At 36.9% G+C, this 23,784-nt stretch overlaps 1 protein-coding gene across 2 annotated transcripts in view; it reads left to right on the forward strand.

Moving 5' to 3' along the window:
- LOC120327806 (uncharacterized) overlaps nt 1-23,784 on the forward strand; it is a 65,981-nt gene that overhangs the window by 13,133 nt on the left and 29,064 nt on the right. For both annotated transcript variants that reach the window (XM_078114602.1, XM_078114603.1), the window contains 6 exons: nt 5,834-5,881; nt 8,276-9,667; nt 12,086-12,396; nt 13,665-13,817; nt 15,789-15,956; nt 19,966-20,130. In XM_078114602.1, coding sequence (XP_077970728.1) covers nt 5,834-5,881; nt 8,276-9,667; nt 12,086-12,396; nt 13,665-13,817; nt 15,789-15,956; nt 19,966-20,130 — 2,237 coding nt within the window. The remainder of the gene's footprint in view (nt 1-5,833; nt 5,882-8,275; nt 9,668-12,085; nt 12,397-13,664; nt 13,818-15,788; nt 15,957-19,965; nt 20,131-23,784) is intronic.

The following is a 23,784-nucleotide window of genomic DNA, read 5'->3' on the forward strand; positions in this document are numbered from 1 at the left end:
TGGAATCATTCCCAAAGCCAGACTTGTCGCAAGAGGCTTTGAAGAACAAACTGACGATATTGCTAAAGAATCGCCCACCTGTTCAAAAGATTCACTCAAGGTTCTTATTGCCATTGTCGCACAAAAGAAATGGAAGCTTCATACAATTGACATTAAAACAGCTTTCTTACAGGGAAATTGTGTGGATAGAGAAATATTTTTAAAGCCTCCCAAAGAGGCTGGAACTACCAAGCTATGGAACTAAACAAATGTGTTTATGGATTAAGTGATGCATCACTCAAATAGTACAATCGACTAAAGAAGTTTCTCGTTGACCAAGGAGCAAAAGTATCAGCATCTGATTCAGCAGTATTCTATGTATACTGCAATGGGGATTTACGAGGAATAGCTGGGATTCATGTTGATGATATTCTGTGGTCTGGCACAGAGTATTTTGAGAACAATTTGATTTCGAAACCGAGGTCAACATTTCTAATTAGCTCGGAGAAAAACGAGGCATTCAAATATTTGGGACTAGACATACAACAATCAGCCGATGAAATATTGATCAATCAAGAATTGTATGTAAAAAACCTTGAGACCATAAAAGTGACCTCAGATGACACAGAGTGTCTTTCGTCTTCTCAAATAGATATTTTAGGAGCCAATATTGGTCGTCTTCTTTAATTTGTCTTGTGACGCATAGCCGAACTGTTTATGCAATTTTGTAATTTCAACTTTCCCAAATTCTTTATGCCCAGTGCTTTCTGATGCAAGAATTTCATTACGACAACCAACTTCTGCCTTCATTTTAGGCAGTATATCTACCGCATAATGTCCATTGGTAGATAAATGCAACTTAAGATCTTGCTTGAGCATTAGCGCACGATCGTTCTGCATGTCAAGTACAGTGCCTGCACGCTTTAGTGTGCTTTTGCTGAGTATCAATGGCAAGTTTTCTTCATTCACAATTTCAACCTCCATTCTCAGCAACGTTCGGCCAATTTGTACAGGTATTATAGCCTTTTTCTCAGCTTGAATTTCTTTCCCATCTCCAAATTTAAATATCTTCATTAAGGAAAAATTTCAACTCTGCTCGACAAGTTTACGTTTAAGAGTCCAAGATAATTCCTGAACCATTTTTTACCAGCTACTGTCTTTGTGCAAGCAGTATCTACTAATGCAGCCTTGGCAGCTTCAACTACAAAAATATCTGAAGAATTTTCATCTGTAATCAAAACCATTTGTATTTGTTCGCAAACACCATCTTGCGCATCGGAACAATAAACTTGATTCTTCTCATGTGGACATTGTTTGGCCCAGTGCATTTTTGATTCACAAAGGCACCAGGCTCGAAAGCCTGCTGTGCATCACCCAGAAAATAACTCAGCGGCCCCCGGTTTTGTTACGCGCCTTGTGACCCCCTGAAAGTTCATATCTCGCTGGGTGTCTTGGTGAAGCTCTGGAATATTATACTGTTTTTGACAGTTTTCTGGTTTAAACAAATATATATTTATAACCTTTCATTTGGAAGGTAATATTAATCAAAAAAAGCATGCAGAGCGGAAAAAGCACACATACTGATTTCCAGGTTTCTGAATCTTAGGAGATTAGACGGAGCGCTTTCGCGATGAATCGGAGCCGAAAATGCAAAAGTGTGATTACTCGGCGCCAAGTCGTCGTCGGGCCATCCCGCACATATCATACGGCAATATGATGGCGTAAGAGAAATTGCGTAATAATCAACGTAACATCTTCTTTTCGGCTTCAGTAAAGCAATTGAGACGGTAGAAAAACAACAAATTGAAATTTATCGTGGACCGGTAAAAAAGCTTCGTGGACCTGATTTAGAGCATAGATAAAGTTTGCTTTAACGTGGCAAATATATTTACATCTATCTTTTCAATTTGGCCAGACCGCGATTCCAAAATATATTCCACAGATATTCATTCAGTCGTTCCTTCAGTCTTGTTGTTACAGCTAATTGTTTATTTTATTTGGGCCAGGGGTGTGCAACCTGCGGCCTGCTGGTCAAATGCAAATTTTAGTGTATTCAATTACTAGAAATCCTATGTAAAGTAACAGTGCGGCCTGCGATTTTACCATCGATATAGTATTTAGCGGGGTTGTGCAGCTTGCGGTCCGTGGGCCAAATGCGACCCGGAAGGAAAATTTGTGCAGCTCCCGGAAAACTGTCAATTTTGAATGAAGTACGGCCCGCGAAACATGTTTTTAACTTAGTTTAATCTTGTGTGAGTAATTCCAATTCTTTTGCCTTGCAAAGCTCATATCCAACAGTGCAGTGTTGATGCATTGTTATGTCACATTATCTATTCGATTTTGTCATCTCTTAAAATTTTAGAACTCCATTACACTTTTCAAATATGTGGTTTCACAGGACCTACGCCACTTTGCTTGAAAAGTTAATCACGCGTCACTGACGCGTCACGCAAATCCTTGAAATTTCAATCACTCCTTAATAGTTTTTTTGTCTTTGACATCCGCCGTTGCGTAAATATTAATAATTATAGAAGAGGAAACGGGGAAATTTAAATTACAGCGACCTGTTGTAAATTAAAAATATTCGGTATTTGATGAAAATATTCAAATCATTGGGGTCGATAGAAATATTTCATTTGCCAACCGACTGCGGTTTGCAATAAATCCAGTGTTCTGTTGAAGCGCGTGGTCGTCGTAACAAAGCTACAATAAAGTTTAATGGAAAGTTTTTTAATTTAGGGAATTGTTCTCCATGAATGTCGTGGTGGAGTAGGCATTTCTTATCTTAAGCACCAAATACGGTTATATTTTAGGTCGTTTTTGACGTTTTAAAATCTTATTCTTATTCTAAAGTGTTTCGACTTCATTTGTAAAAACAACGTAACAATATAACAAAGTTGATTATGTTCATTATTATTATGCCATCAAATCACACTCACTTACTTCTCATGGAATTGATAACGTGAAAAGATACGCCAAGGAGTGAAAAGTATTTATAACAACTTCAAACCTATTTAGTTTGTTCAGAAATAATTGCTGTTAGAAAATATATTTTGTTTGTCTTTTTCGACAATAACACTATTGAATGATTTTGGCAACGGGAGAAACATTTATTCGTTCGTAACATATGATAATAATGAGAGTGTGACCAAGCACGCAGCCAGAAATTTTTGAAAAGGGGGGATTTAAAATTAGAAATTCCCATTACCGTCTTGAACAGTCTCGTTTTTTCTGTGACGTAAAATATTCAATCTGTGAGAACAACGAAATATAAGATGTCCTCATCTATTAAAATAATTGTGTCCAACGTATCTCGCGGTTGCGTCTTCTTACGTCAAAATAAAAACATTACTACAGTACTCTAAAATATCACGACTATCAGTGGACATAAAAATATGAGATAAACTGCCAAATTGTATTTAGTTTTGATACGTATTTTTACGATCTTGTGAACTCGTTATTGCAAAATCTGATATTAAATACCGTAGGAGTACAATTTAATTTCGTACAATGAAAATACATACAAAGTTTATCAGTAAATCATAAATACATATTCATCGACTCGAAATCCACATGGAACAGTTGTCGCGATTACGCCACTTGTTAAAAGAGCCGACTTTTTCAACGAATAATGATTTTTCTGTTGTGCAAAGTAATCAATCCATCACTGATACGGGAATATTTAAAATGTCTTGCTTTATTAATTTAATTTATTCTGTGATTGCATGAACAAAACAAAATCATCGCTACTCTAAAATTCCACGACAATCAGCGAACATGTGTGGTAAACTGACCGATTATATCTTATTTTGATCTGTATTTTTGCCATTTTGCGAATTTGACAAATCTGAGCTGTATTTGAAACACTAACTCCGCTTAATCGCAATGCTGCCGTTCAGATTATTTTTAAGATGAAATCGTTAGGAAAACTCGCAAATCTGCTGTAAAATCTCATTGTTTAAAATTTATTTAGTACAATAAAAATTAATTGAATTTTGAATATACTTTAAATGAGCGGTTCCCAAACTATGGGTCACAAAAGAAATCTTAGTGGGTCGTGGAAAGATGTAGAAAGCTTTGATTAATTATACTGGTTATTAGGATCGGTGGCGACTCGAATACGTGAATCTTCAAAAAAACAAAAGAAAATAAATTGAATTTAAATCCTAAACTGTGAAAGTTTCCTTTTTACGATCTTCTCAAAGGAACAAACCATGTGGCTTTTTTACGCATAGCAGTTTTGTACACTGTACAGCATTTCCTACCGTGTTTCCCCGAAACTTATACAGGATTTAGATTTATTTGCTTTTGAAGAATAACACTATGGTTTTTTTTGAAAAAGGTCTTTTGTATTCATTCATCAAAAATAAAATTATATTGTAGAAAATCACAAGATTTTTCAATAAACATTATATAAAAACCAACATCTATTGTTTTTATTTGTGTTTCCTATACAAAAATCAAGTGACTAATATCATAATTGTGGTTGTGACATCACACAAACTTGAATAGTGGTGTGATCTTCACCTTACCTCAGGTCATTGAACCTTTCCTCTCCCACACATTTTAAATTTATTTTAAAGGTAGGGTTTAATTAAAATCATTTTCAAAATTTAAATTAGTTCTTATATTCAGGCCAGGTCTTATTTTCGGCAAAACACGGTAGTTTTGCTATGATTAGCCCTTTCTGTGTTGCCATAAGCTGTGGTAATAAATAGTGGGTCCAAACTCTAAAAAGCTGGGGACCACTCACTGGTTTAGATTAATTATCTTATATAATATATATCATCACTACCCAAGAAAAAGTCACGTTTTTTATTTTAGTCACGGTATGGCTTGCAACGCCGACTAAACATAATGTGTGCGGAAGCGAAATTTTGAGATTTACAATGCCTAGAGAAGTGTTTTTAATCTGTCGCAGCCTCCTACAACATAACTTATCTTATTTACAGACTTTACAGTTTTATTTTTAGTTATTCATATTGCCGCTTTTCAATCCAAAAACTGGCGTTGCGGATTCACCCCTTTATTTCTCTTTAGCATCTTCAATAAAAACCTAATAATCATTTGTTCGTGCTGCGAGTTGCGACTATTGCGTCTTGATAATTTTGTAAGTCAAAAACAACTTATGTTTAGATATAGACAAAATTATATGGGGTGAGATCGCCTCTCTCAAACCCACACGAGGCCGCCCTTGGTTACCCTTGGTCAGACGAAACGTTACAGAAATACATTTGTGTAAGTGTGCAGCAAGACTCTTGAATTAAATAGAATTTTCATTCAATGACTATCCATTTTTGTATTTTTGGTATTAACAACGTTATTTTAGGCTACCGGTATTGGCAATCTTAATTCAGCTCATTTCGTGAAAATCAAGTCAGAATATATCAAAACTAATGATCTTCCCAGATTTCTTTTATATGAGTCGGCCTCTCTCAGGAATGAAAATTTTGGTTTATTACGAAAAATTTGTTTCCGGACAATACAACTTTCACAGTGGATCAACTGTAAAGCGCACCTCAGAAAGAAAATCAAATAAATCTTTCTTTCAAATGAATCGGCCGCTCTCAGGAATGAAAACTTCAATCTGTTACGAAAAATTCTTTTCCAGCCAATAGAATTCTCATAGTGGTTCAATTGTGAATTGTATTAGTTCAGCATCTCAGAAAGCAAGCTAATCATCTAGTTCTAAATTATTTGTGAGGTAAAATTTTGCACCATTCGCCTTTCATTCAACTAATGTTTGATGTATTGGCGATCTATCATCATTAACTCGTGTTCGGTTCCGTACATTTCGCAAACGTTAACTTTAGTCAAACCTTCAGTCAAAACTCAAAAATCATTGCTTTCACAGTGGGAACGAGAGGCGTCTCACGAACAAAGAAGAAGAAAAAGAAGAAGGGTGAGCATTGTTCATTTTGGTATTCAATTATTATTCCTTATTATTATTAGTAAAACTCTACTTTATCTAAGATTTTCTGCCAACAGAAAGCAGATGCATCAACATATTTTAGTTTTGTAGGATCTGCCTGCTGAAGTCATACTACATTCCAACTAAATATTATCATTTTTGGGCAAAATGCTGCTTTTCTAGGATAGGGTTTACATATTTATTCCGGGGAGAAGAAAGCCGATTTGATGGCTTCATCATATGGCGAACCATGGCTTCTCGTCCAGTTATCAGTCCATGTCGGATATAAGGATATTTAGCCAGTTATTTGTTCTTGAAAGCATGAATTGATAGCCGTAACCCGCCAGCGGTTATGGGAACCACCTTATGGCGGCGGCGAGCAAATTATCTCGCACATAAGATTCAAACCTGGGAACCCACGCAGGGTATTCAGAGGTACAGTGGTGAGCGTATTACTAACGCTTAGCACGATGTGCCATGAAATACATATTGGTAGAAATTTATTGGTCAAAACTTGAGATTTTTATCTTGTTCGAGAATTCCTAACGCTCTGACCGGTATGACAAATGGGCAACTCACAGCCGAACAGGTTGTTTAAATGGGTTAGTCATGCATTTAAGCAATTGAAGGTGTGCAATGGTGAAAAATTTACCAACCTGTTAGATTGATATTGTTCAAGCTCATTTTATGTACAAAACCGAGAAAAGATGTCTTTAAAAGAAAAATACCAATTTAAAGTACCAAGTTCTAGACATTTTTGAGAAATGTAGATAGGTGAGCGACAGCTGAGACGCTAAAAACCATAAAGACATGAACACTCAGCAGCAGACACTAAAATTTTATTTTTCTTCTTTAGAAAAACTTTTCAAATCAAGGGATAATAGCCATGATTATCATGCCTTTAATATTTTTCACCTTGAATTGTTGAATGCTTTAAATATCAGTGATGCAGCTGCGTTGCGAATTGTCTTCGGCTGAATAGGAAAATAGCATGTAGTGGTGATCACGCTGTGCCAACTCTAAAACAGTGTTGACTTGGATTTACAGTGTGCATCAACTGTTGATACTAAAAATAAACGTTTCGACGCGGTCTTTTTCTTATTATGCTGGGACGAGGCGGCACCTTCAGTAGCGAAGATTACATTCTGTGTTCTCCAAATCCCCATAAACAACAGTCTACTTGAATAGATACAATCAAATGTATTATAACTTGAACAACGTGTAACAGTCTCACAAGAGTTGCAAAATCAGGTTTAATACGATAATAATCGCCAAACAGTTGGTGAGGTACGGAAAATCTGGTAAATAATTTTAGTGTCACATGGGTACAAACAAATGCAGGACCAATAAATGTTTGAACAGTAAGAAAGCTAATAATCGTTATACCTAAACACGAATCAATCACAAATATAAGTTCATGTTGGGAGAGCTACAATCAACTAAGAACTGCTAAGAGGGCAATTAGCCTAACGCGACAGTATGCGAAGAACGCAAGTGAGAACACGTGGTTCTAACCCAGAGTCAGAAGGTGACTAGTCTCTTGCAACATCTAGACCCACGAGTATGTGTGCCAGTAATGCTCTTTCTAAATCAGGGGTCGGCAAACTTTTGTCGCTCGCGGGCCAAAATTGAAGGTTGCAAGTTATTGGCGGGCAGCACATATTTTTAAAAAGTTAAAAACTGAGGGAATGGCCAATGAATCATTTTTTTTCACACTGATTTCAATTAAATTTCAAGCAGCGCGCTAAGACTGATCATCTGAATATTTTCTGCGCCATTAAACCATTTGCACTCAGCATCAACTTTTTTACGTCCTGTTGTCATTTGTCTAATTATAATCAATTTATAAGCTCATTAAACGAGTGATTGTAAGTTATATACTTGTTAGGTTATAATATAATTCAGTCTACACGTGTATCACAATAAAATATGTTACGTAAAATTATGATCGTCAAAACAGTTGTTTTGATAATGTAATCCAGTGAAGTCGTGGGCGGGATTATATTGCGGACCGAATTGTATGATTCGAATAAATCATAAATAAATGATGATAAAATACTCCGGGTACAATTACAAAATTAAAGTTACAAAACATGAAAGATACAAATTGTGTGGCGATTGAATTCAAAATTCGCCCACAGAGCCGAGTTTATTGGCAGCGGTGGAATTTTTCGTCTGTGTGTGTGCAGTTGTTTGCATATTCCGTACTCATTTATTTTACAGTATGACACGAGCTTTTTTGTAGATTTTAGTCGATTGCGATTGAAAACAGGTTGACCATCCCTGTCATATCTCATGTTTTTCGGAATAGTAAAACAGAAAGCTTAGACCAAATATATATAATGCAGGATTCAATAGTGAAAACTAATTTTTGAAAAATTGCAGAAAAATACGTGACAAAATTTAAGAGAGATGTCAATCGTGATGCATACAGCAAAGCAAAGGGTTCTGTTACAGACTTGTACAAAGATCAACGGCTGGTCGAACCAGAGTTCGAAGCAAATCCTCGCGTTCGAGAATTATCTCATTTCTTCAGTGGTGAAATGGCACCGAAGAAAAAAGAATATCGAAAGGAAGTTGGATTCAGTGTTTCAAAAGAGTTTGGCAGTGAAGGAAACTTGGTGGATTTGAAACAAATATTGCAAAGCCTCAACTCAAACAAATATCGGTACATAGCTATCGTTGGCCAGGCCGGAAGTGGTAAAACGACCTTTGTAGAACGGATGGTTCGCGATGTCGCTGAATCCAATAATCTATGTGGCGATCGTTCTTCTCTCGATCAAACAGAAAGGCGCTACGAAATCATCTACTTCGTCTTCATTCGAGACCTTCTTGATTCGGAGTCAATTAATGCGAAAGATTTACTGTTTGGAAACATCATCACAGATTTGAGTGAGGAAAGCCAACAATATGGATATGAGTGGATAATTGAAAATCAGGAAAAGGTCATTTTTTTCTTCGATGGATTGGATCAGGCGACTTGGTCTCTTGGCGGACATCACCCCAAGATAAATCACAAGGAAAAGGCCAGTACAGCAACGGTGATGTACAACGTTATCACTGGTCATCTTTTTCCAAGAGTTCAAAAAGTCATGTCCTCCCGCGAGCATTGCATAGCTCCTCTCACTGGCGACCTTCGACCCCAGCTAATCTACGCATTAATAGGTTTGAGCCCAGATGACGTCAAGAGTCTATTCATCGCACTCCTTGGTGATATCGGTCAAAAGCAATGGGATCGGATGTGTTCAACCTCTCCTGCAATTATTCCGCTGTCTTCAGTTCCAGTATTTTCAATATACAACGCCATCGTTCAGAAGTTCAACCCGGAAAATCCACCAGATACCATGACAGGAGTTATGTTGGAGATCCTTGATATTCTTCTGAAATCCCCTCATGTCAGAAATAAGCAGGTTCTGCACAAGCTGAAAGAAATGGCTTTTCGAGCAATGAGCGAAGGACGAGTCGTTTTTACAAAGAACGAATTAAAGAAGTTTGGAATAGATCCAGATTCGATTCAAGACTTGGTTATCGAAGTTCCAGGCCGCACAAGGACGAGTCATTGCCTGCTTGAAGGAACCCAACAAATATATTTCTCGCACCAAGTAATTGAAGAAAACCTTGCCGCCATGTTCGTATCAGAAATGGGAGTGAGAGAATTTGAAGAATTCGTGAACGAGTTCATTCATCAAGATCATTGGTCGGTTGTTCGCAAATTCTTGTGCGGAATTCTTCTCAACCCAGCTTTGGCAATAGATTGGCCTCCACAAATGCTTCAAAGTAAGATATTGTTGCATTTAACCATTAGTACAAAGCTGGATTTAGTCACTTATTAAACTAAGTTTCTAATTTGATGTAATAAGGCTCTTTTTAAGTTTCTAGCTTCTGTCTAGCCTCCGTTGCATGTCAAATATTGGCACTCGCGTCACGCAATTTAACTTTTAAAAATATGTTTTGCCTAATATCCTCCAAAATTTTCAAACCGCTCGTTCTCACATCCTTCACATTTGCCCTCAAACTAGCGGCGCAAACTTCAAACGTCACTTAAATGTAAGAGCAGTGCTTCTCAACCTTTTTTATATTGCGGCCAACTTTTACAAAGAGTGTTACTTTGCGACCCACCTTTTTAAGGGTTTTTTCAGAGGCTGAATAATTCAGGGTTGTCAGTTCGAAGTATTCGAATATATTTTTGCAAATTTTCGAACAATAGTCACTTTTCGTCGGCAGCTAGGTGTTTCGTAATCGAGGGAATTTCCAAACGATTTTCTGCATTTTCACTTATTGTAATGACGATATAGTAGGTCGGGGGAAGTCGGACCGACTAATAAAGACCCAGTATAAATATGGCATTGTAGTGCTTTTAATCTGTGTTGTAAAATGGTACTTGGTACCAAGAAATAATTATCAACAAGTTTCGATGACGACGGCCCGTTGACCTTCCCAACATGCTATATTGAAAAAAATCCTCCCCCTCCCCCACTCAAAATCCACCCCACTTCTTCATTGACCCTGTCTACTCAAAAATGAACACCGGCAGTCTACTAAAGAATTTATTCAATCTCATGCATCCAATTTCAGCAAATAAACAAAATAAATCTGAGTTTTTAAACTTTTTGTGGCTAAAATTATTCTTCGCAACGTTGGGACTCTATTATTTGGCGTTTTTTTTGCCCCAGCAGAAACACCCCTTACTCAAAAAACCCCGCCTTGTAAGCCCCCGATCTTGAAATGTAAATTCTTCGTTCTGTCGTTGTTCGCATGACGTCAGTCTTTCACGCGAAGCTTTTTGGATGATGAAAAAGCGCGAGAATTTGCTATTAAAAGGATTTTTTTTTAACTGTCCATCATGCCCCGGGATTCCGACTTACTATGAAACAGAATTGGCACCGTGATCGTATGTTACCTTCTGTGTGAGATGGCGTGCATAGGGTTGCTACACCTTTGCCACGGTTGCGTGGTGAACATTGTCGCTATTCCCGGCAAGGCTACTTGCTTACGCATTGATTTCCAGTACGTCAAAAAAATTTTAAAGCCGTAATTGTTGTAATTGTTACGATACCCAAAAATAGTTTGTACTTCTTCCTGCTTTTTGGCATATAATTTTGATAATGGTTTCAAAAAGTATCGAATTTTATTAGGATGATATTCTGTTTCATAAAATATTCAATTTCATGACCGATGCAAGCTTTAGAACACCGTCCCGTATTTTAATTTATTTTTTTCCAACGTAGCTATTGGTTGCGCCGATGTACGCAAAAAAACTTACTTAAAATACCACGGCAGTCTGCAGACATGATATGTGTGGTAAACTGCTCGATTAAAATAATTTTTTTATTCGTGTTTTCATACTTACGGAAAAATAAAAGCATTGCTATTCTCAAATACCACCATCGTATAAATGACATGGATGGTAACAGACGTATGGAATCGACTGGGATTATTAGAAAATACTGCTATTCTATTAAAAAGTTGAAATATTTCTAATCCTTCAACAAAATATATAGAAAAATACAAATTATTTGTCAACGAGTTCGCTTCCCATTATGACATGCTTGACGGTCCACCAGTCGGCCGCGGACCTCGAAGCGCTGCGTAAGAGGATTTTAAGAGATTTGCAGTGTACTTGAGCTTTTCAGCTAAATTTATGATAGGCGGTTTATTTTAAAATTTGATTTATGGTATTTTTGTTTTTGCGCCGCATTGTTGAAAAAACTATTGGCTGTCCAGTTGTCAAAATAGAAAAATTCCTGCAATGCGTTTGTAATTGAATAACAAATTGCCGAACCTGGGAGATAGGACTACGTGACGTCAATTTGCCTCATAAAGATCGTCTACTGCATTAGGTCTAATAGTTTCGAAATAGACCAAATCCAGATTTGTACGAAAAGAACATGCATTTTAAACATGTTTTCAGTATTGGTGGAAAAATAAATTACTGATTACTGATATTGGAAGTATTAAATTAAATAATGGTATTCGAAATTCCCTATTTTTTACAATTTAAGAAGAAAAACTTCTGATAAATAGAATTTAACATATTTATATTTGGTTTAATGTAACGGTATATTATTACTTTTAATTCTTGACAGTACATTCTTATTCAATATTTAGTTTCTTTCAATAAATCTCAATTCAAAACTCATGGTTGCATTGTGTCAGTCAAAGGGTGGCAAGACATTCTCAATGCATATTTTATAGTTAAAGATAAGAAGGCAAAAGAAGAAATACTGAGACGTAGCATGAATGATAAAATGAAGGAAATAAACCACTCAACCGCTTTGATGGAATTGTTCGGAGCTTTGTACGAGTCGAATGACGATGAATTAATTCGATCCCACGTTCATGATATCGATTTCGAGAAAGCAACAATCAACCCCAGTGGAATGCTGGCAATATCGTCAGTTATGCGTCGAAGTGGAAATCTAAATCTTTTGCGTTTCTCCTATTGCAATCTCACCACAGAGCTATTTGATATCATGATGTCGAATCTGAAGGATTCCCAGCTCAAGGTTTGTTTATTTCAATATTGACGATGATTTATCAACACCGCGTTAATATTCATTGTTGCAATTATTAATGGCCGAAATTACCTTGTTTGGCTAACCTTTGCCTTTATACTTATACAATTCACGCGTTTTGTTTGTTTCATTTACTTGCTTGACTTTACGGAAAATCATAGCAGTACTTGTGTCTGTAATGAAAAAAATTGATCAGGATCATAAATAAATAACAGTTGTAAATATTTTTTCCATATTTGTTAAGGGATATCGTCAAAAAAGAAACGGTTCTTTAATTCCAGATGAAATTACATTTTTTTCTGGCGTTTTGTAATGAAGTTACTGTTCGAGACCCTGCTCGCGATGAAGCCACTTGTTAAAAAAGCGAATAATGATTTAATTGGTTGCTAAAATTATTTAATCCATGACCAATACGAGAATTTAAAATATTTTTCTATATTGATTTACTTGTGTTAGACATGACCCGCAATTAGTCAACCTACAACAAAACATCGTCGATATTGTGAGATGGTTTCCAGCACAGAAATTCAATTGTTAAATTTTGGCTATTCACAAAGTAAAGCCTGCAAAATAAAAAATCGTTGCGTTCTCAATGACCTTAAAATTATCTGGTTCGATAAAAATACTAACCGCTAGGAGTCTTTATTTCCTGGATTTGTTCAAATTTTACCATTTATTGAACGTTTCAGACGCAAGTCAACAACAGATACAGATTATAATAGCTCAATCCCACTGGCGGCGGCCGTACACCTTTTACGAAAACGTAATGAGGCCGTCGTCTGAAGAGAAAAGTTTGTGCATCCCTGGTTCACGCCTTCATTTTATTTTCATAAAGAGTTTTAATTCAGACACCTCATCAATTTATATTGCAATCGAATTAAAACTGACGCTGAGACAACTCGCCACTAGATGGCGCACAATAAAATATATGAAGACTGATACAAATATGTTGGATTCGTTTTGAATCCATCACATGGCACCGATGCATTTTTATAACAGCTTGATAAAATTATTTCAGTCTGTGATTAGCAAAACTGCGAAGTAGCTGTTAGGCAATGATTGCTGGTGTTGAAGTTTTATTTTTAATTTCCTGCTGTCTACGATCATCGAATTATGGAAATAATTTCAATTGAAACTGCAAATCCTTTCAAGATTGAAAATATTAATATTGGAATCGATTGTTTCAGCCCGTAGCGAGGAGTCATATCAAACATTTTATTTAGCAGCACTGAATTGAAAATTGCGTTATGTAAACATAGGTCAAGAAGTTTGTCCTGCGCAACAGATTCAATGCTGAATTATTTGCTTCTGTTTCAAAATTCACGGAATCTTACGTTGATGAAATGGTGTTGGAGGAATGCAAAGGAAATGATGAAGTTGGAATCATCAGTAGAAGCGTTATTTCTAAGAAAGTGAGTTCAAGTTACAAGATACTTTGTCTTATAGCGTTTTCAGAATTGAAACAAGTTTGACTTGCTTGGACAAATCTACCAGTTCTTGCTTGTATAAATGAGGGAAATAATCAATAACGTTTGGACCAAACTTGGAAAAAAAAATTCATGATTCTATTTACTTGTTTTACGGCTTGCGATATCCCAATGCTATCTCTTTACTTTAAAATAAAACCAATTGACATATTAGTTGAACTGATAACTAATTTGCTTCGAATAAAATGAGGAATATGATAAGGAATCAAAGTTTCCGATCCAGCATTGACTACGCAATTTATCACACATGACAAGGCGTGGACAGAAATTTTTCAATCGGGGGTTCTGAAATTTGTAATTGCCAAGTTAGACTGTAAAGGCCGGTATACACGACAGCATTATAACTCACCGCATCGAGACTCTGCGCACTACCGTGACGTCAGACCTGTCTTCCGTACATACCGGTACCGTACCCTATGAAACCATAATTTGATATTCAATGTTCAGTTGAAATCTGGTAAAAAAATCGAATAGGTGAAAGCTGAACGGTTTGGAATACCCGTCAACGATAAGAACACACTTGCCAACACAAAGTATCCCGCATATCATACCGTTACCGTACCAATGTACCGTTATCATACCGGTACTTGTGATATTACAAACCGCACGGTAAAAGGTAGCCCTATTGGAACTGAAATTCTACCGTTATAAAAGCAACACGAAAACGATAAAAATAGCAAAAAACTTTCGCTTGTCACATAAAATACAACCAGTTGTCTCAGAAAACCACCAGAACGGGCAGAGCAAGACTGTCAGTACGGTCAGGAAACGCTACTCAAGCGTTCGCCAACTCAGACAAACGCAGCGCAACGAAACGCAGTCCACCGCAGACAAATAAAATAAAACAAACCAAAAAAAATACGCTGCGGTGAGTTCGCAAATTGTCGTGTTTACCGGCCTTTACAGCTAGGTGGTCTGGCCGGCAGTCGGAAAACGCGGGTTTCCATGAGAATTGTTGTTTTAAAAAGGGTTCCAAGCTACGAAAAATTGCTATGTGTAATACAGAATAATATTTTATACAAAGCGAAACTGAATATGTCAAGATTCGCCAGGAACAAGGGCTACAAATAAAAATTGCGGACTGAATAAATCGCCTTATTCGGTCGCAATCACGTCACTTCTACTTTAGACCACAAGCGGCGTTTCGCGAATACCGGTACGGCATCAGTAAGACAGATTGGCGTTAGAAACAGCATAGCATGAAGCGGTGTCTTCTGAAAATGATTTGAAAAGGATTTGATTTGAACAGAGATCGATAGCTTCGTTTTGTACAAGATCAGGAGTGAGCGATGACCAAGAACAGAAACCTACTTTCATAGTGAAAGACGATCTTTCAACATCCGTTGACAAGCCAAAGTTGAAATTTCAATTGGATATTGGTTATTACGATTATTTGACCAACCATTGCATTCCAGAAAAAGTTATTTTTGCGTTTATGCAGAAGAAAGCTCGACGTTTATAGGTTATATCGTAAATATACCTAATATATCGAATTGTTTTTGGTTCACAGCGTTTTATCCGTTCTCTGCAATTTTTTACGCACTCTACTCCCCATGTTATGCAATGCAAAAAAACCTAACTTCATTGGTTGGTTTGAGGCAGCTTCCTATCTGCCGGAGACGGAGCCATAAAGTTTGCTGCGCTTATTCGGCGCGTGGCAAGTCGCACCTATTAGCCGTCAATTTTTTTTTCACTTTCCAAAAAGGGGGGTTTTGAAACATTTCCATTTATTTTGTTTGAATTTCGCAAGCCCATTATTTGTGACTGTTCTGTCAAATCACTAATCAAATATACTAAAAGTTTGATTCAGTCGTTTCGAACTTTTTACAATTTCAACTTGATTTTACTCAGATTATCACAGTAAATGCTGAATAAACTTGATCCATCTTTATCCAGGTGTTTATCAACGAAATAAATCTGTACGATATCAAGATGTCAGAACATCTCAGCATTGAAACTGGAATCGTTTGTTCCAAGTATAATGTTGAATGTCTGAATCTGATCTGTGCTAACTTGAGAGAGATTCATCTTCGTAATTTCTTGAAACATGTTGGGAATGGTAAAGTAAGTGATTAACATGTAAAAATATATAGAAGAAACAAATGATTTGATTAATATAAAACTAGACCAAAACATGACGATTTGGTTTATTTTGAATTGAACATCATATAAGCTGCAAGTCACTATTTACCTTATGTAGAACCGTGCTTCTCTAACTTTATGTTCCTGTGGACCCTTCATGCTTCTATGAAGTAACCGCAGCCCCCACAATTTTTTTCAAACCGACAAACACAATAGGAGAACATAGCATAGAGCTATTGGGGACAACATTTAAATTAGTTGCCACTCCTCACGTACGCAAATAGCTGATTTATCTCATGTGAACAAGCGTAGAAAATCCATGACCGCATGAGTAAGTGGAGACGAAGGGGATAATGATTTTAAATGCAGTGGGGTTATGCTCACAACTACTTGTTTGTGTGCGATATATTCATGAATATGATATCAAAACTAAATTTTCGTTTTTCCCCTCTTTTTTAAACTACTGCAAAAAATGCGGATGTAAGGAAAAAATTTCAACATTTTCTTTTATACGGAAGGCCTAAATGGGGATAAGTCTTTGTCGTATTTTTGCTGTCCAGCCATTTTGCTGCTAATAAAATGAATATGAAACTTTCATAGAGCAGTGGTTCATTTTTATCTGCGATCCCAATTTTCGTAAAATCGAAGATTACAGATACTCACGACCATACAACGAGAAAAATTAGAAAATCAATATCTTCTATTCTAAACATTCTATTTAATCAATGGGAATGATGCCTGTATATCGGCTGTAAGTTTGGTTGCGCTGTTGTAGGTAACTGTTTATTTTCAGTGGTTCCCATCCTTTTTACTTAGACAAGCAAAATCAATAAAAATGAGCTCGCGGTAATAAAATATTGCAATGAATGAAAAAAAATTACACTGTGTCTGCGATTTACACTGTGTCGAACAAAGAATCGCAAAACACCAAAAACAGATTAAGGTTCAAACAACAAACGGTCGATTTGGGGTAAAATATTACCTTCGCATTCACGTGGGCAGTGAACGTTGGCTGAAAAGTTAAAAATTATTGAACACGTCTGACGATGCTCCGGTGAAACGGGAAACTCTCAGAAGATTTGAGTTTTTTAGCAAAACAAAGACAGCCTTGATAGAACGTGGTAGGCTGTGAGAAAGCGTACGATACTCTGAGAAATGGAAAGATGCTTCTGAATATGGATGAATTTGAAATCTTATTCTGTATATTTCAAGATTGTTTTTTTGTTTATTCCAATGTTATAATGTTGCAGATTGCTCCATAATTAATTTGAAATCAAAACAGAATATGAAAGTAAAATAGGTAGAAACGTGTACGGGGTTTCATCTTATGGAGTGCCTTTATTTTGTTTGATTTGTTGACGATTCGTTTTTGACTGCGTGGAGGCCTTTGAAATGATGTTTAAAATGCAACACGCTCCTTATTTTTGATTTAGGAATGTTAATTAGATATTTAAATACAATCATATTGCAGCACTAAAATGTTTCACTTCTATACGGTGATGATATGGACAAAAACACGTACGCGTATATTTTCATACACGCGCGAGAATGAACAATGCGCTTTCGCGACGGCATTCTGGCTCGGCAGAGATCATCAACTCTATTGGGTGAGATGGTAGAGATGAGGTTTTAACACAAAGTCTTAAGCGCGCAACGACAATACGATCGCCATCGCGCCTCTCATGTTGCCTGGATTCGATAAATTTCATAATAACCATATTTTAGTGGATGCAATGGTCTAGCTCGGCGGTTCCCGATATGGGCGAAAACGCACGCGTTTGCGATAACTGGAAGAGCGCCTATGTCGATTTGGGCAATTGGGGGCGCTGGCTGTTGAACTGAGCGATTGGGGAGCGGTGACAACATTTCGGGCAATCACGAGAAGTGTGATATTATCTCTCATTTTAACTTACTCCTATGTTTTGGTTAAACCTAGTTAGCTTGTGATTTTGTAGTTGGAAATTTCTTGCTTAGCGTAGAATATTATGATTTATTAAATCCGTATTTCGCAATAATACTAGTATAGCGCGTCCCATACGCTTCCTTCACCATACCCTCCTATGATGTCAAGCACGTTTCGTTTTTCTGTTTTGAATTACAGCTTCATTTTACTATCGAATTCGAAGGTGCTTGAAAAGGGTACAAAACGATACAATTTATTTCGGCATTCTGAAAACATATTACAGAAATGCCTGGAAAACGAGCAAAACTAAAGAATTAAGTCTATAGCGTGTAATGCACGTGCTCGTTCCTCGAAAATAACACACACAATAACAATTATAGTGAAAAAGACTCGATGAGCAGCATTGAAAGGCTCATCGGGCGTTTCATGTGATGGGAAAATGAGGCACGCATACAAGTTGAAAAAAACTGTCAAAGTACATAGTGTATCGGACGCAAACGCGTTACGGACATGTCAGCGCATTTGGGCAATAATTACATTTGATTGACCAACTGGATTCCATATAAGATGAACAGAGATTTTCGCAATAAATAAAAAATATTGGCATCACAGAGGTCTTCATTATTCTGATCACGTGTTTGTATTTCCCTGAGAATCTCAACTTTTAAAGTCCATTTAGGCAGATCCAATAGTTTTTATTCTCATTTTCGTCTGAAATTGTTCCAACTTCCTCGGCTTCTGTCAGTTATAGTACTGAAATAGGATCCACGAGGAGAGTTATGCTGTCCGGTTTTCCAAAGTTTAGATTCAAAAGTCTCCTATTCCATCGTCCAAGCAGAATTATATGTGGTTGTGTGGGTACAACACCCTTATTTTATAATTTTGCTAATGCTGGGAGCAACACATGACAGCTGGACCATCTGATTGAAATGACGTACGCCAGATCCTACCATCTCCACGTTGCGACTTACCTGGTTCATTTTTCATTCTTGAGTCATTGAATAACAAGGCTACATAAATAATACACAAGGCCTTCTCTTGGAGGTGCTGTGCCCCGTTAAACATTTTGTTGTTATTTATATGACCTAATAGCAGAAAGATCGCTTCAACAGGAAACTAAGTGAGTGATAGACAATTTTGTGAAACGGGTGCAAATCTGTCTCTAACGCCAAGGAGGTATTTTGCAACATACTCCAGAGAGAACATTACTTTTGTACAAAGTTTCTTAGATTCCTGAAACTTCTGTGTATAATCAATCACACACAAACAGAAGTTCAAGCGCAAATAAAATTAAATAGTTATTTTTCTGTGGGAATAATTAAAAAAATTTGGGTTTCTTTTTTCGGGTAACCCTGAATTTCCACTGAACCACTACCGTTGGTACTATGCTTTCAAAGCGTCAATCAGTGTGTCGGTGTTTCATGTTTCTGGCTACAGAATCAAATTGATATATCCTTACGTGTGGGATCGGGTTAAAAGTTTTTATTACTTTTGTCAGCTCATACTTGGTAGAGCGTGCGTTTAGTGCCGTGATTGCGCGTCTGGATATCAGAAGATATCCCCTCGATCATGTCAGGCGAGAAGACTCAAGATGTTTCTGACTAAAATCAAGCCAGACATTAAGTCTGGTAGTCGAAAAGTTGACCAAGGGCCTAATGCCTGGTTTATACTTATGAAAAATAACACTAAAGGTAACTGGTATTTCATGGTTAATTGAACTCGAAACATAGAAATGATATAACAGTCAACGCATTCCGCTTTCATATCAGTGATTCTCATCTATGGGCCAAGCATAGCGCAGTCACTTAAATTACATAAGCGTTTCATGCATTGGCACCGAACAAGTCGCTAGACATGGTTTAGGTTAAAAATGTATAACAACTAGGTTGCAAGTCACTATTTGCAAGTTTCTCATTATCAATAAAATACATGAAATTCGGGGAAGTCATACTAAATTACTGGTTACATAGGATATCGTTCTGCTCCATATGCAACATTAGGTGATTTCAATAATTGAATGCCTGTGTAGATTGTACTATGTTGAGCATTATTTCAATGTTACAATCGTCAATGTTATTATTCATTCAGTTGAAGGAACTCAATGTCGGCCACAATTACAATCTTGGTGTTGAGGGGATTGCAGTCACAGGTATTATTGTGTCACAATGTGGAGTAGAGAAGGTTGGAATGCGGGTATGCAATCTGACAGCGGAAGCAATGAAAGCATTCAAAGAAAATGTTCGGGATGCAAAGGTAAAAACAATTTGAAATGAAACATTGGTTATTTAAAGATTGATCTAATGGATCAAGCTAGGACCACATATAACTGATGGTATTGGATCTAGCGTGACTATGCTACTATGTAATTTATATTGAGTAACAAAAATCAAAACTGCATTGAGTTAATCTTAAGGTATAACCTATCGTTCATTCAATTCATATTGTTTCAATACCATCACTCCGAACAAGGCTCAAAACAAGCAGCCAAGAAAAAAAAAAGTCTTTGATACATTCAATCGCTTTTAAACTAAAACAATTAGAAATATTTCGAATTGTATATTAATCAGGTTGCAAGTCATTATTTGTATTGGTGAGCTTCTCATCATTTTAATAAAATGCATGAAATTCGTGAAATCCAGACTAAACTGCTGGTTACATTAGATATCGTTCTGCTCTATATGCCACATTAGTTGATGCCAGCGAATAAATGTCCGTGTAGATTGTACAATGTTGAGCATTATTTCAACTTTTCATCCATTTCAAATAAGAACTTGGTAAGCAATGCCGAACCAGAATGATTTCGGTTCTTCCTAAATATAGTAATACCTTGCATAACAGTAGCTGCTTGTACAGAGCCTTGTTAGGAGTGGGGGTTGTAATACGCCGTAGAAAAATATTGAGTAATGCAATGTTATAATGCCTGGTTTACATTTACAAAAATAACACCGAAAAGTAACTGGCATTTCATGGTTAATTGAACTCAAAACTTAGAAATGATGGAAGTATCTGTTGTGTTCTTAAGCCACTTTTGTTTGCAAGAAATACACAAGTATAGACGTTGTAGCAACATCCTTTGTTGACCAACTCAAACCATCGACTGGCCGGAAACTCCAGTCAAGGACAAAACGTGATGAGTAGTCATGCGATTTATGACGTAATAAATACACCACATCACCTCCCTCCTAAAAATAAGAATTGTTAGTAGCAAGATTTAATGCTGACAGACATATACTTATGATGTAGTAACCAGAGTTTTACATTAAAAACAACTTAAAATTGAAATCTATCTGGTCTCCTGCTCCGCCGAAGTGGGTAACGTCGTTCAATATCTGTAGTCGACTTTGGTGTTTGATTCTGTGCTTCATCAGTTACCGGTGTCCGACCGATGGGAGAGTTCGGTGGCGGTGATTTGATGTTTGGAGACGGCACTGGACTTTTGGATACTGCACTGTCTGTTGCATCCGGTTCCACACTCGCAGGCTCGTCATGTTCAAAATGATCATCTTCAGATTCAACCAGTTGCTCTTTATATCTATGTTCTTGCTTGATATTCAAGTCAGATTTAATAATCGGGTCGATTTCCCTTTTACAACTAACATTGAGAGCGACACTGAAAAGATAAGTCGGTGGCCCTATTATTTTTGTTATCCCACCACGTTTCCATTTCGAGTTTCCACGGTAATCGGGACTGATTCACCAACGCTAAATGATCGCAGAGTTTTGTTACTCTTCGTTCGCACTGTATATTGTTTTTCTTTAACATGATTACGAATGTTAGGTTTGATCAAGTCCGGAAGAGTACAAAGACGTCGTTTACAGAATAATACAGACGGTGCCCCACCTGTCGTGCAATAAAGAGTATTTCGATACCCTAGCAAAAAATCATCCAAATGTAAGTCGAAGTTGTTGGCATCGTTAACTGAGCGCATAGCGCGCTTGAACGTTTGTACAAATCGTTCGGCAGCACCGATAGATACAGGATGATAAGGTGCAGATTTCTTATGCTTGATACCATTTGCTTTCAAAAAGTGTGCAAATTCATGTGAACAAAATTGAGGCCCATTGTCACTCACGAGATATTCTGGTAAACCATATCTAGCAAAAAGACTTCTTATGACACGGATAGTACTATTGGCGTTAGTTGACGACATTTCAAAAACCTCAGGCCAATATGAATATGCATCTACTACTATTAAAAACATCGCGGCATCCTAGATAATCCATCTGCGTTACAGTGTTTTGCCGTTGGTTTGAATTCAATTTCATAGGCCAAACCTGCTAGAAACAAAGCATATCTCTGTAACCTTGCAGCTGTTGTAGCAGGGATACCTTTGTTTGGATGGAAAATATACGTTAAAGGACAGTGATCGGTAACTAGAGTAAATTTCCTCCCACATACGTAACAATAGAACTTTTTGACCGCCCAAATAATTGCAAGGGCCTCTTTCTCTATTTGTGAATATTTCCTTTGTATTTCGATAAGCAATTTTGAAGCAAATGCTATGGGACGTTCGGAACCATCTTTCATTACATGACACATTGCCGCCCCGAAACCATACAGGTAAATATCACAAGCCAGTTTTAAAGTTAATGAAGAACCATAACGAGTTAATACAGTGTTCGAGGTCATAAGCTTTTTGGCTTGAAGAAACGCTTTTTCGCAGTATTTAGTCCACTTCCATCTGCAATTAGCCCTGAGCAAACAATTTAAAGGATACAGTACAGATGACAAATTCGGAATGAATCTTCGTTAGTAATTAACCATGCCAATAAACGATCTCACTTGACTGACGTTTTCCGGCCTCGGTGCGTCACGAATGGCTTTAATTTTAGCATCCGTTTTGTGAAGCCCAATACAATCAACTTTGTATCCACAGAATTCAAAGCTGTTTTTAAAAAATCCAGTCTCACTTTTATTAACTTTGAGAATATATTGTTGCAAACGCATAAGAAGTTTTTTAATATTGTCCAAATGCCCAATGTTATTATAACCCGTTGTTAACAGGTCATCAAGAATACATTTGCTTCTTGGAACCCCGTTTAATATTTGTTCAATTGTTCTTTGCCAAATACCCGGGTTGGATGCCATGCCAAATGGAATCCTATTAAACTTATACAATCCCTTATGAGTATTAGTTGTCAACAATTCCTTCGACTCCTCTTCAACCTCCATTTGTAAATGTGCTTGTTTTAAATCTATTTTGCTAAACTTTTGTCCTCCTGCAAGGGATGTAAAAAGGTCATCTATTGTTGGTAATGGATATTGATCTACACAAAGAACATGATTTACATTCACTTTAAAGTCAGCGCAAAGTCGTATTTCACCGTCTTTCTTAAGAACTGAAACTATTGGAGTAGCCCACTCACTAAAAGTGACTTTGGTAATTATATCATCACGTTCATCACAATATCATCACAAGTCTTTCCAACTCCGCTTCAATTTCAGGCCGAAGCACAAAAGGTACAACCCTAGGAGGGAAGAATTTAGGTATGGCGCTCTTTTTCAAAACCAGTTTTGCTTTTGTCTCTTTTATGCAGCCCAAGTCATCAGGAAATACATCACTGCACTTTTTTAATAAATGTTTCAATCGAGTTTTGGTTTCGGGGAAACAGACTGGTTCTGTTGCCTCACGTATATTGAAAATCGTTCTCCAGTCCAATTGAATTTGATTTAATCAATCACGCCCAAACAAACTAGGACCGTTTGTGCTTGCTACGTACAATCTGGATTTATACCTTTGGGCATTAAATACTATATCGACTTTAAGGACACCCAATTGATATATCTTTTCCCCGGAATAAGTCTTCAAGCAAATTTTTGTATCATTCAAACGGATATGAGACAAATGTGAATCGTAAAAAGTTTTTGAAATGATAGACACAGCCGATCTCGTATCTTGTTTCATT

This window comes from Styela clava, chromosome 7 (assembly GCF_964204865.1).
Source record: "Styela clava chromosome 7, kaStyClav1.hap1.2, whole genome shotgun sequence".
In the NCBI taxonomy this organism is placed as follows: Eukaryota; Metazoa; Chordata; class Ascidiacea; order Stolidobranchia; family Styelidae; genus Styela; species Styela clava.